Consider the following 17,514-nt stretch of genomic DNA (forward strand, 5'->3'; position numbering starts at 1 on the left):
CAGAGCCCTGTGGTTTTCTTTTGTAGAATACAGGAGAGGTTTACCATTGCCTCCTCCCACACAGTATAAGATTATGCCTTTCAGCATCTTCCTATATTGCTGCTGCCTGATATAGTACCAGCGGCAATTTGAACCAGCAACCTTCTGCTTGTTAGTCAAGCATTTCCCCACTGTGCCACTACTCCCAAATTAGGTACTACTCCTAGGAATTTCCAGCCTTTTGCACATTTCCCCAAGAACTATAAATGTGTTGCATGGGAAACATCACACACTTTTCCTTCTCTGAATGCAGTTATACAACCTCTGTAGATCACTTTAACCAAAAGCACTATCAAGTTTTGAACATTTATTGGAATCAAAACAAAATGAAAAAACAAAATGTTGGGTTGAGGTATCTGTGGGCTGTGTATTGAGGGTTTATTTACTGATTTTGCATTTTCTCAATGTGTCACAGAAAGATATTTCTCTCCAATTTTGAATCCTTAAAGATATTCCAAACATATAATAAGAATCAAATCTTTCCCCTAGGTCCTCTAGGACGACTACAAATCCATCCCAGCTCTCTTCCAGATCCACTAGGACTACAAATCTTTTCTTCTTACATATTCTTTTATTATTTAACGTCTATTTCAGCAACAACCAATACCTTAATTAGCCAACGTCAGGACTGATACAGCTTTTCCAACAACCAATACTTTATTGAGCTAAGCAATTTAGCTCAATTCAGCTAAGCAATTCAGCAGCTTCAAAATACTTTGCTGCAAAAATTTTAAAGAGGGCCTTAATAGCTGGTGAGATATTTCAAAACGAGAATTAACAAATCACATTTTACTTTTAACACTAGCCATGTAAGAAATAACCTTTAACAGTCAAATCTAATTAACCTGATTCTAACAACATCCAGACTAGTCCATCATGACTAAGCATCATTAAAATAAATGAGACAAGTTAGTCATGATTAACTTAGGCCCAATTAACTTCAATGGTACTTAATTATCACTATCTTAGTCTAGTTGTTATCCAATGTCTGTAATTCCCAATGTTTGAATCTATTGCTGCAAAACACCTGTAGAGGATGATTGTGTATAACCAGGTCTTAGAAAAAACATGCATCTTTTTATGATTCCATGGTTCTTCCAGGCACACATATTTCTGCTAGAAATACGAAGTTGCCCTAGATAGTTTATAGACAGTATCCAAAGAGTGGACAGTTTGGGATAACACTAAATATTGCAATTACTTCCTGGTTATGGATTTGGAATTGTGCAAATCAGGCAACTCATTCAAGAACTTCTACATACATAGATTATCAAAATTAACTCCAAGTAGCAACTGTGAAAAAGCTGACAATAATTCTTATGTTAACAACAAAAGTGCACAAATGTGTTAAAGCAGACAGGCCAGTCAATATATTACACAAGAACCACCATAAAAGCAAATTAATTATATTCCTCATATAAGAAAGAGCACACGCGAGAGAGAGAGAGAGAGAGAGAGAGAGAGAGAGAGAGAGAGAGAGAGCGCGAGCAGGAAAAGATAAATATATACATGTGGACTAGTAATGTTTGTTGATTTATTTGTGAGGCTCAGTGCTATATAATTTTCAGGGCGATGATGCACTTAAGACACATGTGCTGGGGGAAAGGAGAACAGCTCTTTGCTGACATGTTCTAGAAAGAAGCAGAAGATGAAAACAAGCAGCAGAAATATCTCCACCCGAAGGGAAAAAACAGGACATGTTATCATACAGAGGTCAACATTTTCCGCAGGATCACCCACTTCAATCTCTCTGTTTTAGCAATAGCAATAGCACTTACATTTATATACCGCTCTATAGCCGGAGCTCTCTAAGCAGTTTACAATAATTTTAGCATATTGCCCCCAACATTCTAGGTACTCATTTTACCGACCTCGGGAGGATGGAAGGCTGAGTCATCCTTGAGCCCCTGGTCAGGATCAAACTTGTGGGCGGCAGTTTTACCACTGCGCCACCAGGGGCTCTTAATTCTTTTAATTCTTGGATCAACTTATTTTCTTTTAAAACTGGCTTTAAAAGCCAAACTCACAGGTTACAACATTGTAAGATGCTGCAACACTGCAAATTTACCTACACTTCCTTCACACACTTAACTGCTGAAAAGATAAACAGAAGAATTTCAGTAATAATGGCTCATACACATAGTGATGCCTGTGAACCACAAAATATATGTAACCATTGCCTCCTCCCGGGGCAGCCTGTGGTCTTGCTAAAAGATTCTTGCTGAGGGTAGCATGATCCTCAACTATGCTATGGGCTGAAATATGAGCAGCTGCAGGAGAAGGGACAGAACCCAGAAACTGGGAGGAACTCCACTATCAAAGCAGGTGTTTCCACCATGCATCCAGAAGCCACAATGCCCAGAGCTGCCTGAGGATGAGGGGATAGTTACACAGACTCTGCGGAACATCACTCTCTATGCGAGACCATAAGAATATTACGTACATAAGCCTCACTGAAAAACTGAGACTAATGTCTGAGTAAACATGCATAGGAGTGTACTGTAATTGTGATATATGTAACAAAATGAATAACTACTTTGGGATTTTTAATGGAACACAGTATATAAATTTAACAAACAAACAAAATAGGGAATATGTAATGATTCTAATATGCATATAGAACTGAAGAAAACACTTAACAGCCAACATCTAGAGCAATGAACCACATGCAAAAGGATGTTGTGATAAGTCTGGAGCTTGGTTTCTAAACCAGTGTTGTGCAACTGTGTCACACCTCATGTGTTTAAATGGGAACTTTTGCACAAGAGTGCTATAGTGTAACTCTGCAAACCTTGGTCTTTAAGTGCAAACATGCCAACTTTGTTCCACAAGAGGTTAATTGCTCTGGATGTTGACCACTGAATTTATAACCTTTTTTAAAATTTATATACCACTTTTCAGGTAAATCTCCCAAAGCAGTTTACAAAAATCTTGAATAAAGAACAATATATCAAATCACAAGTTTACATCTTTACAATTAGGAACAAAAGACCAAAATGAAAGCATGGTCAAATTCTACAGCAAAATAGATTAAATTATTTGAGTATTATTTCACCCAAATATAACTTATGATCAAATACAGTGTAATGAAAGGAAAGCTAGTGGAATTGCAGCACAATCACATTTTTGGTAGTATCTGATCAGTCTTACAATCTATATAAGCTATCTAATAGTACTTAATTGACAATGTGACCACCAATTCCACCATGAAACTCACTAGGTGACTCTAGGCCAGTCATGTATCTCTCAGCCTAACCTACCTCACAGAGTTGTTGCAAGGATAAAGATAACCATGGGCTCCTCGGAGGAAGAGTGGGATATAAATGTAAAAAATAAATAAAATAAATAAATAAGGAACTATATTTTTGCAGCTGTGACATAGTCATTGTACAGGTAGGCCTAGTTGGCAAGCCAAGAGGTGTAAATCTTTAAAGATACGAATACGATGAATATTTATATACCACTTTTCAGCAAAAGTTCCCAAAGCAGTTTACAGATATAAATAAATACATAAAATGGTTTGTATGTTGGTAAATGAAGCTACTTACCTACTGTCTGTATCCAGACCTACAAAATCTTTCTTTTCAAAAGGAACACACAGAAGTGGGATCTTATCTCCAGATTTATCAGTGGCTCTGTCTAGACGCTTAGATTCTAATACAATGAAGAGAGATTCAATAAAATCCTCTATTCTCTTCTCTAGGTTTTCACATTCATCATAACTAGGATAAAATGCTACATCTGTACGAGGTTGTTCAGCAATCTCTCCTTGAAGTCCAAAGACAAACAACCGGGAATCATAAAGTGTTGAACTGTATATCTCCTTCTGCAAGTGGAACTTTTCAAAGGTCTGAGGCCAGTCCTTTGCAGAGGAACAGTCTGTGATGGTTACAAGTCCTACAACTTTGCGGTGTGTCTGAAAATCTCCCCATTCATTATTTTCCGGTGGGTAATGATGTCTGTAGCGGATATAAAGCACACGCTGAGAATCACGAACATTGATCTGACTCACTGTCGAGATCTGTTTGTAGATCTTGAAAAAGCTCTCTTCAGGAACAATCCCAACTGGCTGAACCACAACCAGCAGAGTTTGATGATCTTCTGCACATTGCATGTAATCAGGGACACTCATTTTGAATCAAGTGAAGACTAATTAAAAAAAAAACAGAAACAAGGAAAAAAGTATGAGATTTCTATATTCTTATGGGTCTGTATTATGTTAAAGTGATACATTGCTGGAACCTGGAATATTACATCCTACTGTGCATATGCATTTGCACATACCTTCAGAAGGATTTCTTCATATTTACAAATTAGCTTCTTTATAAACATTTAACATGCTTCACTAACATGTACTTAATATTTTTAAGCATATACTTAATGTTTTTGCATGTAAGGATGTACAAACAGCCATTTTTTTTCACATTTCATGAAAAACAATTTAGTCATCCAAACTAAAGATAGCAAGGTAACATGATGGTTAACAAGTGTCAATTTCACACAACTATAATTCATTCATTCATTCCAAGGCAAAAAAAATATGCAGAAACATTTCTGGTACTTTATCTAAAATAAGGTTACAACTTCTCTTCAGAACAACAGTATAAACTATCCAAAAACACTTCACACTTCTGAAGAGACTGTAACACGGAGACGTTAAATATTAATGTTGCATGTTCACTTCATACGGAGTGGCAACATATATTTAGGGTATGTGTCCATGGGACAATTTTCACACACAGTATGCTAGTTCTCACAAGACACAGTACCCATGTTGAAGACACAGTACCCATGTTGAAGCTCATGTGCCTGACACACCATGAAAATAAGCAGCAGAAACTGGACAGGTGGGGAAGACAGTTTTAGCACAGGAAATTATGTACTTTTTCCTTCAATTCTTTTCTGTTTAGAAATAATCTGGAAAACTGCACATTGAGAAACTCATGCCCAAGTGCTTTTAGAATGCAGGCCACCAACTACAGAGCTGTATACAAATTGAGCGTGTCTGCATTCAACAAGAGGCCATAATCTTATATCCATTTACTTAGGAGTAAATTCCACTAAATTCAATAGACTTACTTCTTTACAGCAAACAATCACAGGATCAGATTGCATAGCAACTCAAGTACAAATACTTTGGCTTTAATGGCATATACATCACTGTATCAAAACTGCAAATCAGAATTATAAATGCAACCAGATGTCAAGTAGCCGCAGAGGCAAGATGCCACTGAATACCAGTTATGCCATCTCATTCTCAAGAATGAGATGGCATAACTGGGGGAGGCTGAGTCCCAGAATCTGTGAAGCTAAAGTAAACATATGATTATCTCTGTGAAGGTGCAACGTATATTTGTCTCCTACAAATTAGCATAGGGCACCTAGGAATCAAGGAAAACAACATTGGTGTGGCCATAACAAAAAGAAATTTCTAAGGAATGGAATACAAGAGGGGATTTCAGCAGCTGCAGCTTGTCAAACAAAAGCTGCCCTGGCTGAAATGCCTTATTATTATTCTTTTAAGTCCAACTGCCATTGCTTTGTATCTGGTCACCAAAACATGTAAGCTACACTCCACCCACCCCCAATTCACTTGTGCGGAGAGTAGAGAAGGCGCCAGGTTCCAGCCAGGATACTGACAATGGGACTCATTGTTTGAGTCCATGCTTGATTGTAATATTTAATATACTATCATACATCACAAAGATGACTTTTCTGTAATTAACCACATGCTCCTAGGGCCCCTAAAAGACTTTGGCTTTAATGGCATATACATCACTGTCTGAAAACCAACTTGTGGTTTTCAACTTATGGAATTATCTGCCACAAGATGTGGTGACCGCCAACAACCTGGATGGCTTCAAGAGGGGTTTGGATAACTTCATGGAGGAGAGGTCTGTCAACGGCTACTAGTCAGAGGGCTATAGGCCACCACCAGCCGCAGAGGCAAGATGCCGCGGAATACCAGTTGCAGGAGAGCAACAGCAAGAGAGAGGGCATGCCCTCAACTCTTGCTTGTGGGCTTCTCAGATAGATCTGATGGGCCACTGTGTGAAACAGGATGCTGGACTAGTTGGGCCTTGGGCCTGATCCAGCTGGGCTGTTCTTATGCTAAGTTGTACAAAAGCATACATATACACCCATACATGTTTTTTAACTGACTGTACCTGTGTTTGTTTTAAAAGTGAACCTGGTTGCAGGCCCCTCAAATGTATGATACAGACAGGAAGTGTACCTGTATCCAACACAACATCTGAATGTGTACAGATCTGTACCAATGCAGGGGCATAGCTATAACTGGACAGAGGGAGACACATGTCCCGGAAACCCTGAGGGAGAGGGGGCCCACCAGCTGAGTGACAGCTTGTTCCTCTTTCCTCTCCTGCCTCTCTGAAGAAGGGGATGAGAGACAGGGGCCTTTCTTCACTTTTTGTCCCGGGGGGCCCACTCCAACGCTGCGACACCCTGCACTGCATGCTCCTTGTATAATGTCTCAACGGGCTTTAGATCCATAGAATGTGAGAGGGGGAATGGACCTTTGGTGTCTTCTGGTCCATCCACTACTCAGGGCAGGCATTTGCTCCAGCATCAGCATCATCACATTTATATCCCCCTCTTCCTCCAAGGAGGCCAGAGCGGTGTACTACATACTTGAGTTTCTCCTCACAACAACCCTGTGAAGTAGGTTAGGCTGAGAGAGAAGTGACTGGCCCAGAGTCACCCAGCTAGTATCATGGCTGAATGGGGATTTGAACTCAGGTCTCCCTGGTCCTAGTCCAGCACTCTAACCACTACACCACGCCAGCATGCCTGACACAGCCTCTCCTCCAGCCTTGAGCTGGAAACCTCCAGCTAAGGGGGAGCCCACTGTTTGTTGAAATCCGCTCAGTTAGTTAGACCCCGCTCAGGTTGAATCAGGAAGGCCCTATTCTGAATTTACGTGCGCACACACTGCCTTGATACTGCGGCCCAGAACAAAACTCATTCCGCACAGCGATGGAAACAATTAGAGAGAACACTGCACCCCACCCACCACCCCTGCAAGGCAGACCGTCCCACCGCCCAGTCAGGAAGTCCCCAGGACAGCAGCCCTGGACCGGCTGCCTGGTCACTCGCAGCAGCAGCAGCAGCAGAAGCACTGGTCTGGGTTGGAAGTGGCACATCTACTTCAACGCTACTGCAGGCAGAAGGAGGCAGAGTTAATAAGGAGGACTCGCATGATCATGAACAGAGGCAAGCCTAGAAGAGCACGACTGTCTGCAATGCAGCTATGCAGCTAGCTAGCTAGATAGATAGATGTGGGTGTCTGTATATGTGGGTGTGTATATATATATGTGTGTGTGTGTGTGTGTACACACATACAAACTAAAATACAGTCTATCTTAAATGCATCTTTTAAATGCAGGAGTCCTGGAAGCCCCTGAAGCGACTCTGGGCAAAGAGGAAGAGGGATGGAGCAGACCAGACAGAAAACAAGCAGGCAGGAACTGGCGGGCGCCGCCTTCCCCGGACGGAGGGAAAAGTCGGCGAGGGAAGAGAGGAAGCTGCTGCTGCTGCTGCCCCCTGTGACTACTAAGGGCGGGTGGGAATAACGGGAATAGCCTCGCCTCGCCCGCCACGGTCAGGGGCTCGCTCGCTCACCCCCACAGCAGCCGGCCCGACGTAACCCAGCTCCAGCTCCGCCTCCTCCCGGCCTCTTCCTCAAGGCTCAGCAAGTGACAACACAGAGCAGGCCGCGGGAGGGAAGGTGGGGCGGGGGGCGGAGCCGGCGGCGGAGGCAGCCACTGCGCAACCTGCGTGCGCGGACCGGAGGGGTAAGCTGCTGCGCGTGCGCCCCAGGCTCCCGACGGCCGCGCTCTGTCTGACTCTCTCCTCCTCTCCCCACCGTAGCTCACACGTCACGTTCTCAGCTGGGGGTGGGGGATGCCTCCTCCTCCACCACCACCCTAACGGCCGCCTTGTGGTCACGTGGTGGTAGCGTGCCATTCCACACTCACCCACACCCAACAAAAAGTGTAATGCTGTGACTCTGAGTATGTATACCAGCCCTGCTCAACTTGGCCCCCACCAGCTGTTTTGGGACTACAACTCCCATAATCCTCAGACACAGTGGCCAATAGCCGGGGATTATAGGAACTATAGGCTAACATCTTGCAGGAGGGCGGAAGTTGAGCAGCCCTGATGTATACCAAGAACATTGGCTCTTACTGTGGGGTCTGGCGGATGTTGATGAACTACAACTCCCAGCATCCCCATCCCGTTTGTGGCTGGGGATGCTGGGAGTTGTAGTTCATCAACATCCGCCGGACCCCACGGTAAGAGCCACTGATTTAGAAGTGGTGCTGACACAAATAATTAAGACTTTTTTCTCATTGGAAGCCTTTTCAGACGGGGTCGCTGTGCCTGACACGGCTGCTAGCGGGTCATTAGAGTGTGGTCTCCGCGCCGCGGAGGTTTCTTTTTTGCGTCTACGGTTGCTATGGTGTTTTATCGAAGTGCATTGTGGGATGTGTAGTCTTTCCTCGAAAAGCGCTCCTGCACCCCTGGTACCGGTGTAGCATGCCTGTATCCGATTTTTGTTTCCGGTACTACTGAGCATGCTCAAATGCAGTGGAGCACGCTCACTATGATCAAAGGGAATGGCTTTCTGGGTGTTGTTTTTCTTGCCCTCAACTCCTATAAGGTTTTTTTTACCCTCTTCAAAACGTGAAGAAAACAAAAATCCAGACCCTACAGAAAAGCATCAGATTCTGTTCATTGTGTTGTTTTGCAATGAAATGACTCTGAAATCCAAAGAGGGAAGGGCTGCAATGGTGTATATTAAGGCCAACTGGAAGTGTTGTGAAATGCCTGGAGAGCAGGCAAGGAAATAAAAGGAAATCGTGCTCCATCGGGCTAGCCAAGTAAGCCAACCTGAGGCGCTCCAGCTGCTTTTGGCCAGCAACTCTAATAATCTGCAGTAGGATTTGAGGTGGAGGACGGTGGGAATTGTAGTCCAACGGTAACAGGAGAGCCTCAGGCAGGCCACCAGAACGACTCAAGCAGGGCGACACATAGAGCCAAAAATAAATTAGAGTACATCCCCATTCAAACTTCAGGGGAACATAGTGTTCCGTTTCGCGCTCTAATGCTCCTCGGAATATGGTTTTCTATACGCAGCGCACATTTAATTAAAAAGTACGCTTCGCAGGAAACAAAGTCTGAGTTAGGAACTCCTGTCTTATATGGCCATCTTTTGCTGGAGTGGTCAGCAGCCCTCATCACAGCTGCGCCAAACCTCCGGAAAGCTCCATCTTATCTGTGCCCATGTTTTCCCTCCCGCCTCGATAAAGCTTTAAAAAAAAAGGCGTATGAGCTCGGAAGTGGTTCCCCGCGAAAAACCCTTGGAGGCGCCTGAAGGTTCTGTCCTCTACAGGCGAGGAGGATGGGGGGAGGGGCATGGAATCGCGCGTTTCGCGGAGCTTCCTGGGAAAGGTAGTCCCTTGTGCCCTGAGGGCGCCGTTGCCCGTGGCGAGGCGACAACTACAAATCCCACAAGGCGAGGCGGCGTTCCCTCCCTGCTGTTGGGAAAGCGCGCGGCGGCGGGCCTGCGAAGAACATGGCGTCGAGATTGAGCGGTGCTGGCGGTGGCGATAACCGGCTGGTGTCGCTGCCTTTGTCCCGCATCCGGGTGATCATGAAGAGCTCGCCCGAGGTCTCCAGCATCAACCAGGACGCCATTTTCCTCACCGCCAAAGCGACGGTAGGTTCCACCGCCTGCCCCCCAAAGGCCCGGATCTGGGCCTTGCCCGCCCCACGGCTGCCCCACATGCGCCGCGGGTCCTCCCTTCTCCGTTCTCTAAAGCAGCGAGTGGCCTGGCGGAGCTGCTGGGCTGCAGCTCAGCCCTAACCGTTGCTCGTCCGCATATCTCTGGCTTGCTCCAGGCGTTGGACTACAATTCCCATCGGCGGCCGCCACCATAAATTGCGGCTGCGCATTTAGGGTTGCCCACATTTCATTGCCAGAATGAGAGGGACACAAGTTGGGGTTAGCGCCTGAGTGTCATTGACGTATATGTAATTGATTGATATGCTACTGAATACATGAGGGACAAAAGCTCTCCCGACCAACGGTTCATCCCTGAAATGAGGAACATCCTGTGTAATGAGGGTTTTTTTGCTTTTTACATTTTATCTCCTGCTCTTCCTCTAAGGAGCCCAGGGCGGTGTACTACATACTTGAGTTTCTCCTCACAACAACCCTGTGAAGTAGGTTAGGCTCAGAGAGAAGTGACTGGCCCAGAGTCACTAGCAAGTGCTAGTTATAAGTGCTAGCTATAAGGTATTTATAAGGTATTTAAGAGAGTGTCTTCTTCATTATGAGCCCCACTGCCCATTGAGGTCATCTGAGGAGGTCCGTCTCCAGTTACCGCCAACTTGTTTGGTGGCTACACAGAGACAGGCCTTCTCGGTCGCTGCCCCGATATTGTGGGATGCGCTCCCTGCTGAGATATGATCCTCCCCAACATTTGAAAACCTGTTTTTTTTAACCCAAGCCTCCTCAGGTTTTTCATTAAAAAATACTGTTTGTTAATTTTATGGTTTTTAAATTATTGTATTGTTTTAACTTTTATATGTGTTATATGTTTAACTGTTTTAACTTTTTATGTGTTTTAATTGTTGTTAGCCGCCCAGAGACGTAAGTTTGGGCAGGGTATAAATGAAAGAAAGAAAGAATGAATCGTGGCTGAATGGGGATTTGAACTCTGGTCTCCCCGGTCCTAGTCCAGCACTCTAACCACCTGGCTGTTGGATGCGCATTGTAGTCCAGCAGCAGGGAGCCTCAGCTCAAACACCCCACCCCCTTTACTACTTCAAGCAAGAGCAGCTGCTGCTCCTGACACTTTTGGTGGCATCCTTTCTCCGCTGAGTTCAGGGCAAAGCACACGACTCTCCAGTTACCACTAGTATGTCTGGTGGCGACTCCGAGGCAGGCCTTCCCTGTAGCTGCTCCTGGGCTGTGGAATGCACAGAAATCCGTAATCTGGATTCATTATGGGCCTTCTGGAGAGCCCTTAAGACCTATCTGTTTGGCCTGGCCTTCCAGGGTTTTTAAACTGTGTTAAATGTTTTAATTGTTAATGGTTTTATGCTGTCTTTAAGTTGTTCTGTAATGATTGTTTTTGAAAGGATTGATTTGTGGGTTCTGTTTCTCTTGTGCACCGCTCAGAGCCATTTGGATGGGGTGGTTTATAAATGTAATAAGTAAATAAATTACTTGAATACTACAAGTTTCACAGTTGAGTAGAGATTTGAACTGGAGTCTCCCAAATTCTTGTCCAACTGTAATAGTATATGCAAGTAGTATTTGTTTTTAATTGAGAGAGAGAGAGAGTCCTTAAAAAAAAAAACACAACTATTTTCTGTTTAGCCTACCTCACAAGGTTGTCGTGAAGATAAATTGGGAGGAGTAAATAAGAGGTTATGTACTCTGGTCCAAGTTCCTGGGAGGGAAGAGTAGAAATAAAAATGTAATACTGTTCTGTTTTCTAGCCAGAGAATACACTTTCTCAAAGCAACTTATAAGAATTTAAAATACTGTACACAGTTAAGTCTCACTGAAAGGCTATTGAAACAAACTTGCCCCCACTAACCTGTCTCCCACCCCACTAAGAAAGAAAGAAGAATCTAGGCACTTTCCCCAGCAAATTGCTTAGTAGTTAAGTTGCCACAAAACTCTTAGATTTTTCTGTAGCAGGTTCTCACAGCTTTCTTCCTGGAGCTTCTTCACTATCTTTAGCCAAAGAGAACCAATTTGCAGGCACACATTTGTTGCTTTTAGTTGGATTGGGTGACTCCTGCAGTAAGTGGAGAACTGGCTACATTTCCTCTTCTCTCCAACATGTCCTTAGTAGTGTATCTAAATCGATTCATTAACTTGTGATAACTATCGACTCCCACACAATGTATGGTGGGGAGTGGGGCAGGAAGTGTGGAGCATTCTCTCGCAGCCTTAGTCTTCTAGGCAGGAGGGAATAAAAGACAACTCTGTTGTAACAGAGTTGCCGTGTACAGACATGCATGCCAGACTTCAAAACTGGGATTGGATTAGAAGCATTTGTGGTTCTCTTTCTCCCTCACCTTAGACCAAGATCTCAAACTGCATCACTTCTGCAGATGGTGTCCTACAGCTCCCGTCATCCTTGGCTACTGGCCATTGTGACTTTGGATGATGAAAGCTGGAGGAATGCAATTTGAGACTCCTGCCTTAGACTTTAGGAGATGCTCAGTTTTACTCAGGTCCTTTGCAACCCAAGAAATCCATGTACCGCTTAGACAGTCTCCACCTTTGAGTGCCTCATGCAGTAGCAAAAGTGTTGTAGTAGTTATAAGAATATAGCCGATATGGCTTAAAGGAAGATTAACTGTCATTAAGCAAAAAATATAGTAACATCAGTAATATGCTTGAGCTATAAGTGTCCTATGATCCTTATCATCCCTAGGAGCTGTTTGTCCAGTACTTAGCCACACATTCCTACAAGCATGGCCAAGGCAAGGAGAACAAAGCCCTAACTTACAGTGACTTATCCCGCACAGCAGAGAAGTCTGAGACCTTTCAGTTCCTTGCAGGTAGGTGTTTAAGAGTAATGAAGAAAGGGGAGGGAGAGAAAAAAATATCTCTTTCTATCGAACCAATATCTGCCTTAGAGATCTATCAAGATTTCTGTGCTATACTGTGTGTGTTCAAGTCTAAAAAGGAGCACAGAGTGTGGCTTCAAGTACTGCAAACTGCATATGCACTCTGCTCATAATTAAGCCAATGGCACTTTGGATACTCCAGTGCCTTTTGTGGAGAAGTACTCTTATTTTTGACAGCTGTAGAACTAGACCACCATTGTGAGGTTGTGGATAAAGTGATGGACTTGGGGACCTTGGTTCAGATACCCACTCGGCTTGAAGCTCAATGGGTAATATGGGGGCCATTTTTGAGCCAAACTTATCTGACAGGTTTGTTGTGATAATGGAACAGGATAAACTCATGTAACTGTAAGATTAGAAGCAACTAACTAGGTGGGCCGGGCACAGGGCATCTGCACCTCTGCTGGCCCCGCTTTCCCCCACCCCCGCAGTTTCTGGCTGGTTTCCAAGCCAGCCCGTCCCCTCCTCCTGCCCGCCACCGCCTCATCCCAGTGGCCGTTTTCTCCCCGTCACTAGTCCAGCCAGCTGCTCACGAACTCTTGTGAGAGCTGTCACACGTAAGATTAGCAATGGGTACACCTAGGAGAAATAAATACATGGATTGGAATTCTTCCAGTAATTCATCCAAGCATTTGCACAGTCCCTGTTCTGTTGGGTTTTTTAGTTTGCAATTATGAGCCTTCATCATGCCTGACTGTTGTGTTTCTTTGTTAATTACAGGTTCTAACCCTTATAAAGAAAGAATACAGGGCAGATCTAAAGAAACATATGCATACTAGCCTAATTTGAACTGGTGTAAAGAATAATAATTTGTTATCTGAGTGATTGGGTGATGTGTGTTTTACACTGTAAAGATTCCTTGGATAAACTGTGTGAAACATTAAGCACGGGTGGCTTCTAAAATGTTTTGCAGTAGCAGAAAAAAGGGTTATGGGGACATAGGAGGTGGCTGTACAGGAGAAACAGGGAACTACTGAGGTTCTGCTGCCCTTTTGAAATACACTTTGATTTCTGAGCCTTCACAAGACACTTTCCAGCAATTTTATAAACTGTTCTTTACAACCATGGGAGTTTAGAATACTTTCCTCAACTTGGATTGAAAGCTATACAACTCAACTCTGTTGGATACTGGATTTCATAGTGAACCTGCACAAAGACCCTGTTCCTTTGAAGCAGCTGAAAGAGTAGTCTTTCTATTTATAATAACTTAATGAAAATGCCATTCTTCCAGATATCTTACCAAAGAAGATCTTGGCTAGCAAATATCTGAAAATGCTTGAGAGAGAAAAAGGAGATGTAGAAGAGGAGGAGGAGGAGGAAGAAGAAGAAAGTGAAGATGAAGAAGCATCTTGAAGGTGTTAAGTGACTGGACTTGTGCTTGTTACATAAACATTGACGACTTGCATTCCTGTAGTGTACATATGGGTTGAAAACTGAATGAGTAGATTCCCAAAGTCCTTGAACTGCATGTTGGCTCTACAGTCATTTGCAAAAGACACAAACATTTGTTTTTCCTCCAAATTATAGTTTTGTTGGATGACTGCTAATCACATGCCAGATGTTCTTGTCCTGTGGATGGTGCATGACCAGTACAGAGGTTTTATTAACTGCCCATATTGGGCAACTGTAAAAAGCGCAACTTTTTTATGAGGCAAAAACTATGTCTCTCTTTCCTTATGAGTTAAGGAAACAAGGGCTTTCCTGGAACCCTTAGAAGGGAACAATTCAATGAACAACTTTTATTGAGACTAACCTGGCTTCTATCATGACTATTTAGTGCTGTTGGGAACAAAAAAATGGGGAAGCCAGGTTTCAATTCTCAATTCCTACTTTCAAAGACAGTATATTACATGATTTAAAAAATTCTGCTGCCTCATGTAAATATGTATATTTAGAAGGGCTGTTAAGTATAGAGTGATAGTATGTAGCTGACCAGCATTGGTATTTTTTAAAATATGAAACTTGTACAGCAGGACTCCTTCCTATTTGAGTGGGAGAGCTAACATTTGTTATGGTAGAAACTTGGTCAATACTTGTGATTATATTTTATAAAAAGCACATGAATTGAATTTGTTTTAAGTACTTGTTCTTGCTAGTGCAAAAGGATTTCCCTGATTAAAGCGGAGCCTGTTGACAGGATTGTGTGGAGGTGGTCAGGCACATGAGACAGATTGAAAGCAGTTTTTCCCCCCTTTCACATTTCGATATGCTTGTGAAAACTGGCTGAGTTGGGATAAAGTATGAGCATTCAAACCAGTACACATGTGAAATGAGTGCTGTTCCAGTTAGCTATGACTCCTCTCTCATCAAGTGTTGACACTTCACAATTTATTCCCTTTTCTAGGCCATTGAAAAGGTCTACTCTCACTTTGTTTGAGGCCAAAGTGCTCCTGCACTAGTGGCAAGGGAGCTCAGCCTGTCTGCATGCTACAGAGACTGGGCAATTCAATCACCTTTTCTCTAGGAGTAGGCACCTCTTGTGATTAAGTTTTAAGACCTTTAAGGAGTGGGAAAGCTTTATGAAAACTTGGGTCTGTACAGACAGGATCATGCTGGAAGTAGCGAAGACCATTTTCATTGTGGTCAACATCAAGTTTAATCTTCAGTGGACATAGCAGGTTTATCCCATTGGGGTAAGGGCAATTTTCAAACCCCTCTCACAATGTTCAAAAACTTTAGCAACAACCATTTCTCATGAAAGACTAGACCACATTCTAGAGTAGTTTAGCTAACCTTCAGCATACATGCAGGGAGAGAATCACCAAGGATGTCAAACATAGATATTTTCAATTTCAAAAGAGGAAACTTCTCCAAAATGAGTATGGTGAAAAGAAAGCTGAAAGGGACAATCAGGAGAGTCACTTCACTCCAGAGTGCATGGAGTTTACTCAAAACCACAATACTAGAAACCCAGTTAGATTGTATACCCAAAAGGAGGAAAGGTACCACTAAATCCAGGAGGATGCCAGCATGGCTAATGGGTACTATCAAGGAAGCCATAAAAGGGAAGAAGACTTCCTTCCAAAATTGGAAGGCCTGTCCAAAGGAAGAGAACAGAAAGGAACACAAACTGGCAAAAGAAATGCAAGGCGACAATAAGGGAGGCAAAAAGAGTTTGAGGAACATTTAGCTAAACTTATCAAGAGGAATAACAAAAACTTCTTTACATACATCAGATGCAGGAAACCTGCCAGGGAGGTGGTTGGACCATTAGACAATGAGGGAGTGAAAGGGTTTATTAAGGAGGATATGGAGGTTGCAGAGAAGCTAAATGAGTTCTTTGCATCTGTCTTCATGGCAGAGGATACTGAGCATATACCTGGTCCTGAAACAGGCTTTTTAGGGATGGAGGCTAAAGAACCGAGTCAGATAGAAGTGACAAGATATGATGTTCTAAACTGTCTGGAAAAACTGAAAACAAATCACCAGGGCCGGATGGCATCCATCCAAGAGTCCTTACAGAACTCAAATGTGAAATTGCTGGCCTGCTTGCTAAAATATTTAACTTATCTCTGAAATTAGGCTCTGTACCAGAGGACTGGAGAATAGCAAATGTAACACTGATTTTCAAAAAGGGATCCAGGGGCGATCCGGGAAATTACAGGCTGGTTAACTTAACATCCATTCCAGGCAAATTGATGGAAAGCATCCTCAAGGATAAAATTGTAAAGCACATAGAAGAACAGGCCCTGCTGGGAGTGAACCACCATGGTTTTTGCAAAGGTAAATCTTGCCTGACCAACCTTTTGGAGTTCTTTGAGACTGTCAACAAGTGTGTGGATCAAGGTGTTCCAGCTGACACAGTCTACCTGGACTTCCAAAAAGCTTTTGACAAAGTTCCTCATCAAAGACTCTTGAGGAAACTTAGCAGTCATGGGATAAGGGGACAAGTATGTGTGTGGATTGCTAACTGGTTGAAAGACAGGAAACAGAGGGTAGGGATAAATGCACAATGGAGGGAAGTAAGAAGTGGGGTCCCCCAGGGATCTGTACTGGAACCAGTGCTTTTTATTTATTCAAAATGATCTAGAAGCAGGGGAAAGCAGTGAGGTGGCCAAATTCGCAGATGATACCAAACTCTTTTGGGTAGTGAAATCTAAAACGGATTGTGAGGAGCTCCAAAAGGAACTCTCCAAACTGGGGGAGTGGGCGACAAAATGCCAAATACTGTTCAGTGTTGGCAAGTGTAAAGTGATGCACATTGGGACGAAAAACCCCAACTTCAAGTATACACTGATAGGATCTGAGCTGTCGGTGACTGACCAGGAGAGGGATCTTGGGGTCGTGGTGGACAGCTCGTTGAAAGTGTCGACTCAATGAGCAGCAGCTATGAAGAAGGCCAGTTCCATGCTAGGGATCATTAGGAAGGGGATTGAAAATAAAAAGGCTAATATTATAATGCTCTTATACAAAACTATGGTGCAACCACACTTGGAGTACTGTGTACAATTCTGGTCACCATATCTAAAAAAGGACATTGTAGAACTGGAAAAGGTGCAGAGGGCAACCAAGATGTTCAGGGGCCTAGAGCACCTTTCTTGTGATGTAAGACTGCAACACCTGGGGCTTTTTAGTTTAGAAAAAAGACGAATGCGGGGAGACAGAGTTCTATAAAATCATCCATGGTGTGGAGAAAGTGAATAGAAATTCTTCTCCCTCTCACAGAATACTAGAACCAGGGGGTCATCCCATGAAATTGACTGCCAGGAAGTTTAGGACCAAGAAACGGAAGTACTTTTTCACACAATGCATAACCAACCTGTGGAATTCTCTGCCACAAGATGTGGTGACAGCCAA

At 43.4% G+C, this 17,514-nt stretch overlaps 2 protein-coding genes across 4 annotated transcripts in view; one reads left to right on the forward strand and one right to left on the reverse strand.

The window, feature by feature from the left end:
• TRAPPC9 (trafficking protein particle complex subunit 9) overlaps window positions 1-7,896 on the reverse strand; it is a 523,543-nt gene extending 515,647 nt beyond the window's left edge. For 2 of the 3 annotated variants that reach the window (XM_053245610.1, XM_053245609.1), the window contains exons 1-2: window positions 7,681-7,896; window positions 3,588-4,188 (exon numbers count right to left, since the gene is read on the reverse strand). In XM_053245610.1, coding sequence (XP_053101585.1) covers window positions 3,588-4,171 — 584 coding nt within the window. In that variant the 5' untranslated portion in view covers window positions 4,172-4,188; window positions 7,681-7,896. The remainder of the gene's footprint in view (window positions 1-3,587; window positions 4,189-7,680) is intronic. The other variant, XM_053245611.1, reaches the window with a different exon arrangement.
• Window positions 7,897-9,483: 1,587 nt separating this feature from the next.
• Window positions 9,484-14,786, forward strand: CHRAC1 (chromatin accessibility complex subunit 1). The gene is made up of 3 exons (XM_053313305.1): window positions 9,484-9,781; window positions 12,522-12,648; window positions 13,949-14,786. The coding sequence occupies exons 1-3, from the start codon at window positions 9,638-9,640 to the stop codon at window positions 14,068-14,070; spliced, it is 393 nt and encodes a 130-aa protein (XP_053169280.1). The 5' UTR covers window positions 9,484-9,637; the 3' UTR covers window positions 14,071-14,786.
• The last annotated feature ends 2,728 nt before the right edge of the window (window positions 14,787-17,514 follow it).

The sequence above is a fragment of the Hemicordylus capensis genome, chromosome 4, assembly GCF_027244095.1.
Source record: "Hemicordylus capensis ecotype Gifberg chromosome 4, rHemCap1.1.pri, whole genome shotgun sequence".
Taxonomy (NCBI): domain Eukaryota; kingdom Metazoa; phylum Chordata; class Lepidosauria; order Squamata; family Cordylidae; genus Hemicordylus; species Hemicordylus capensis.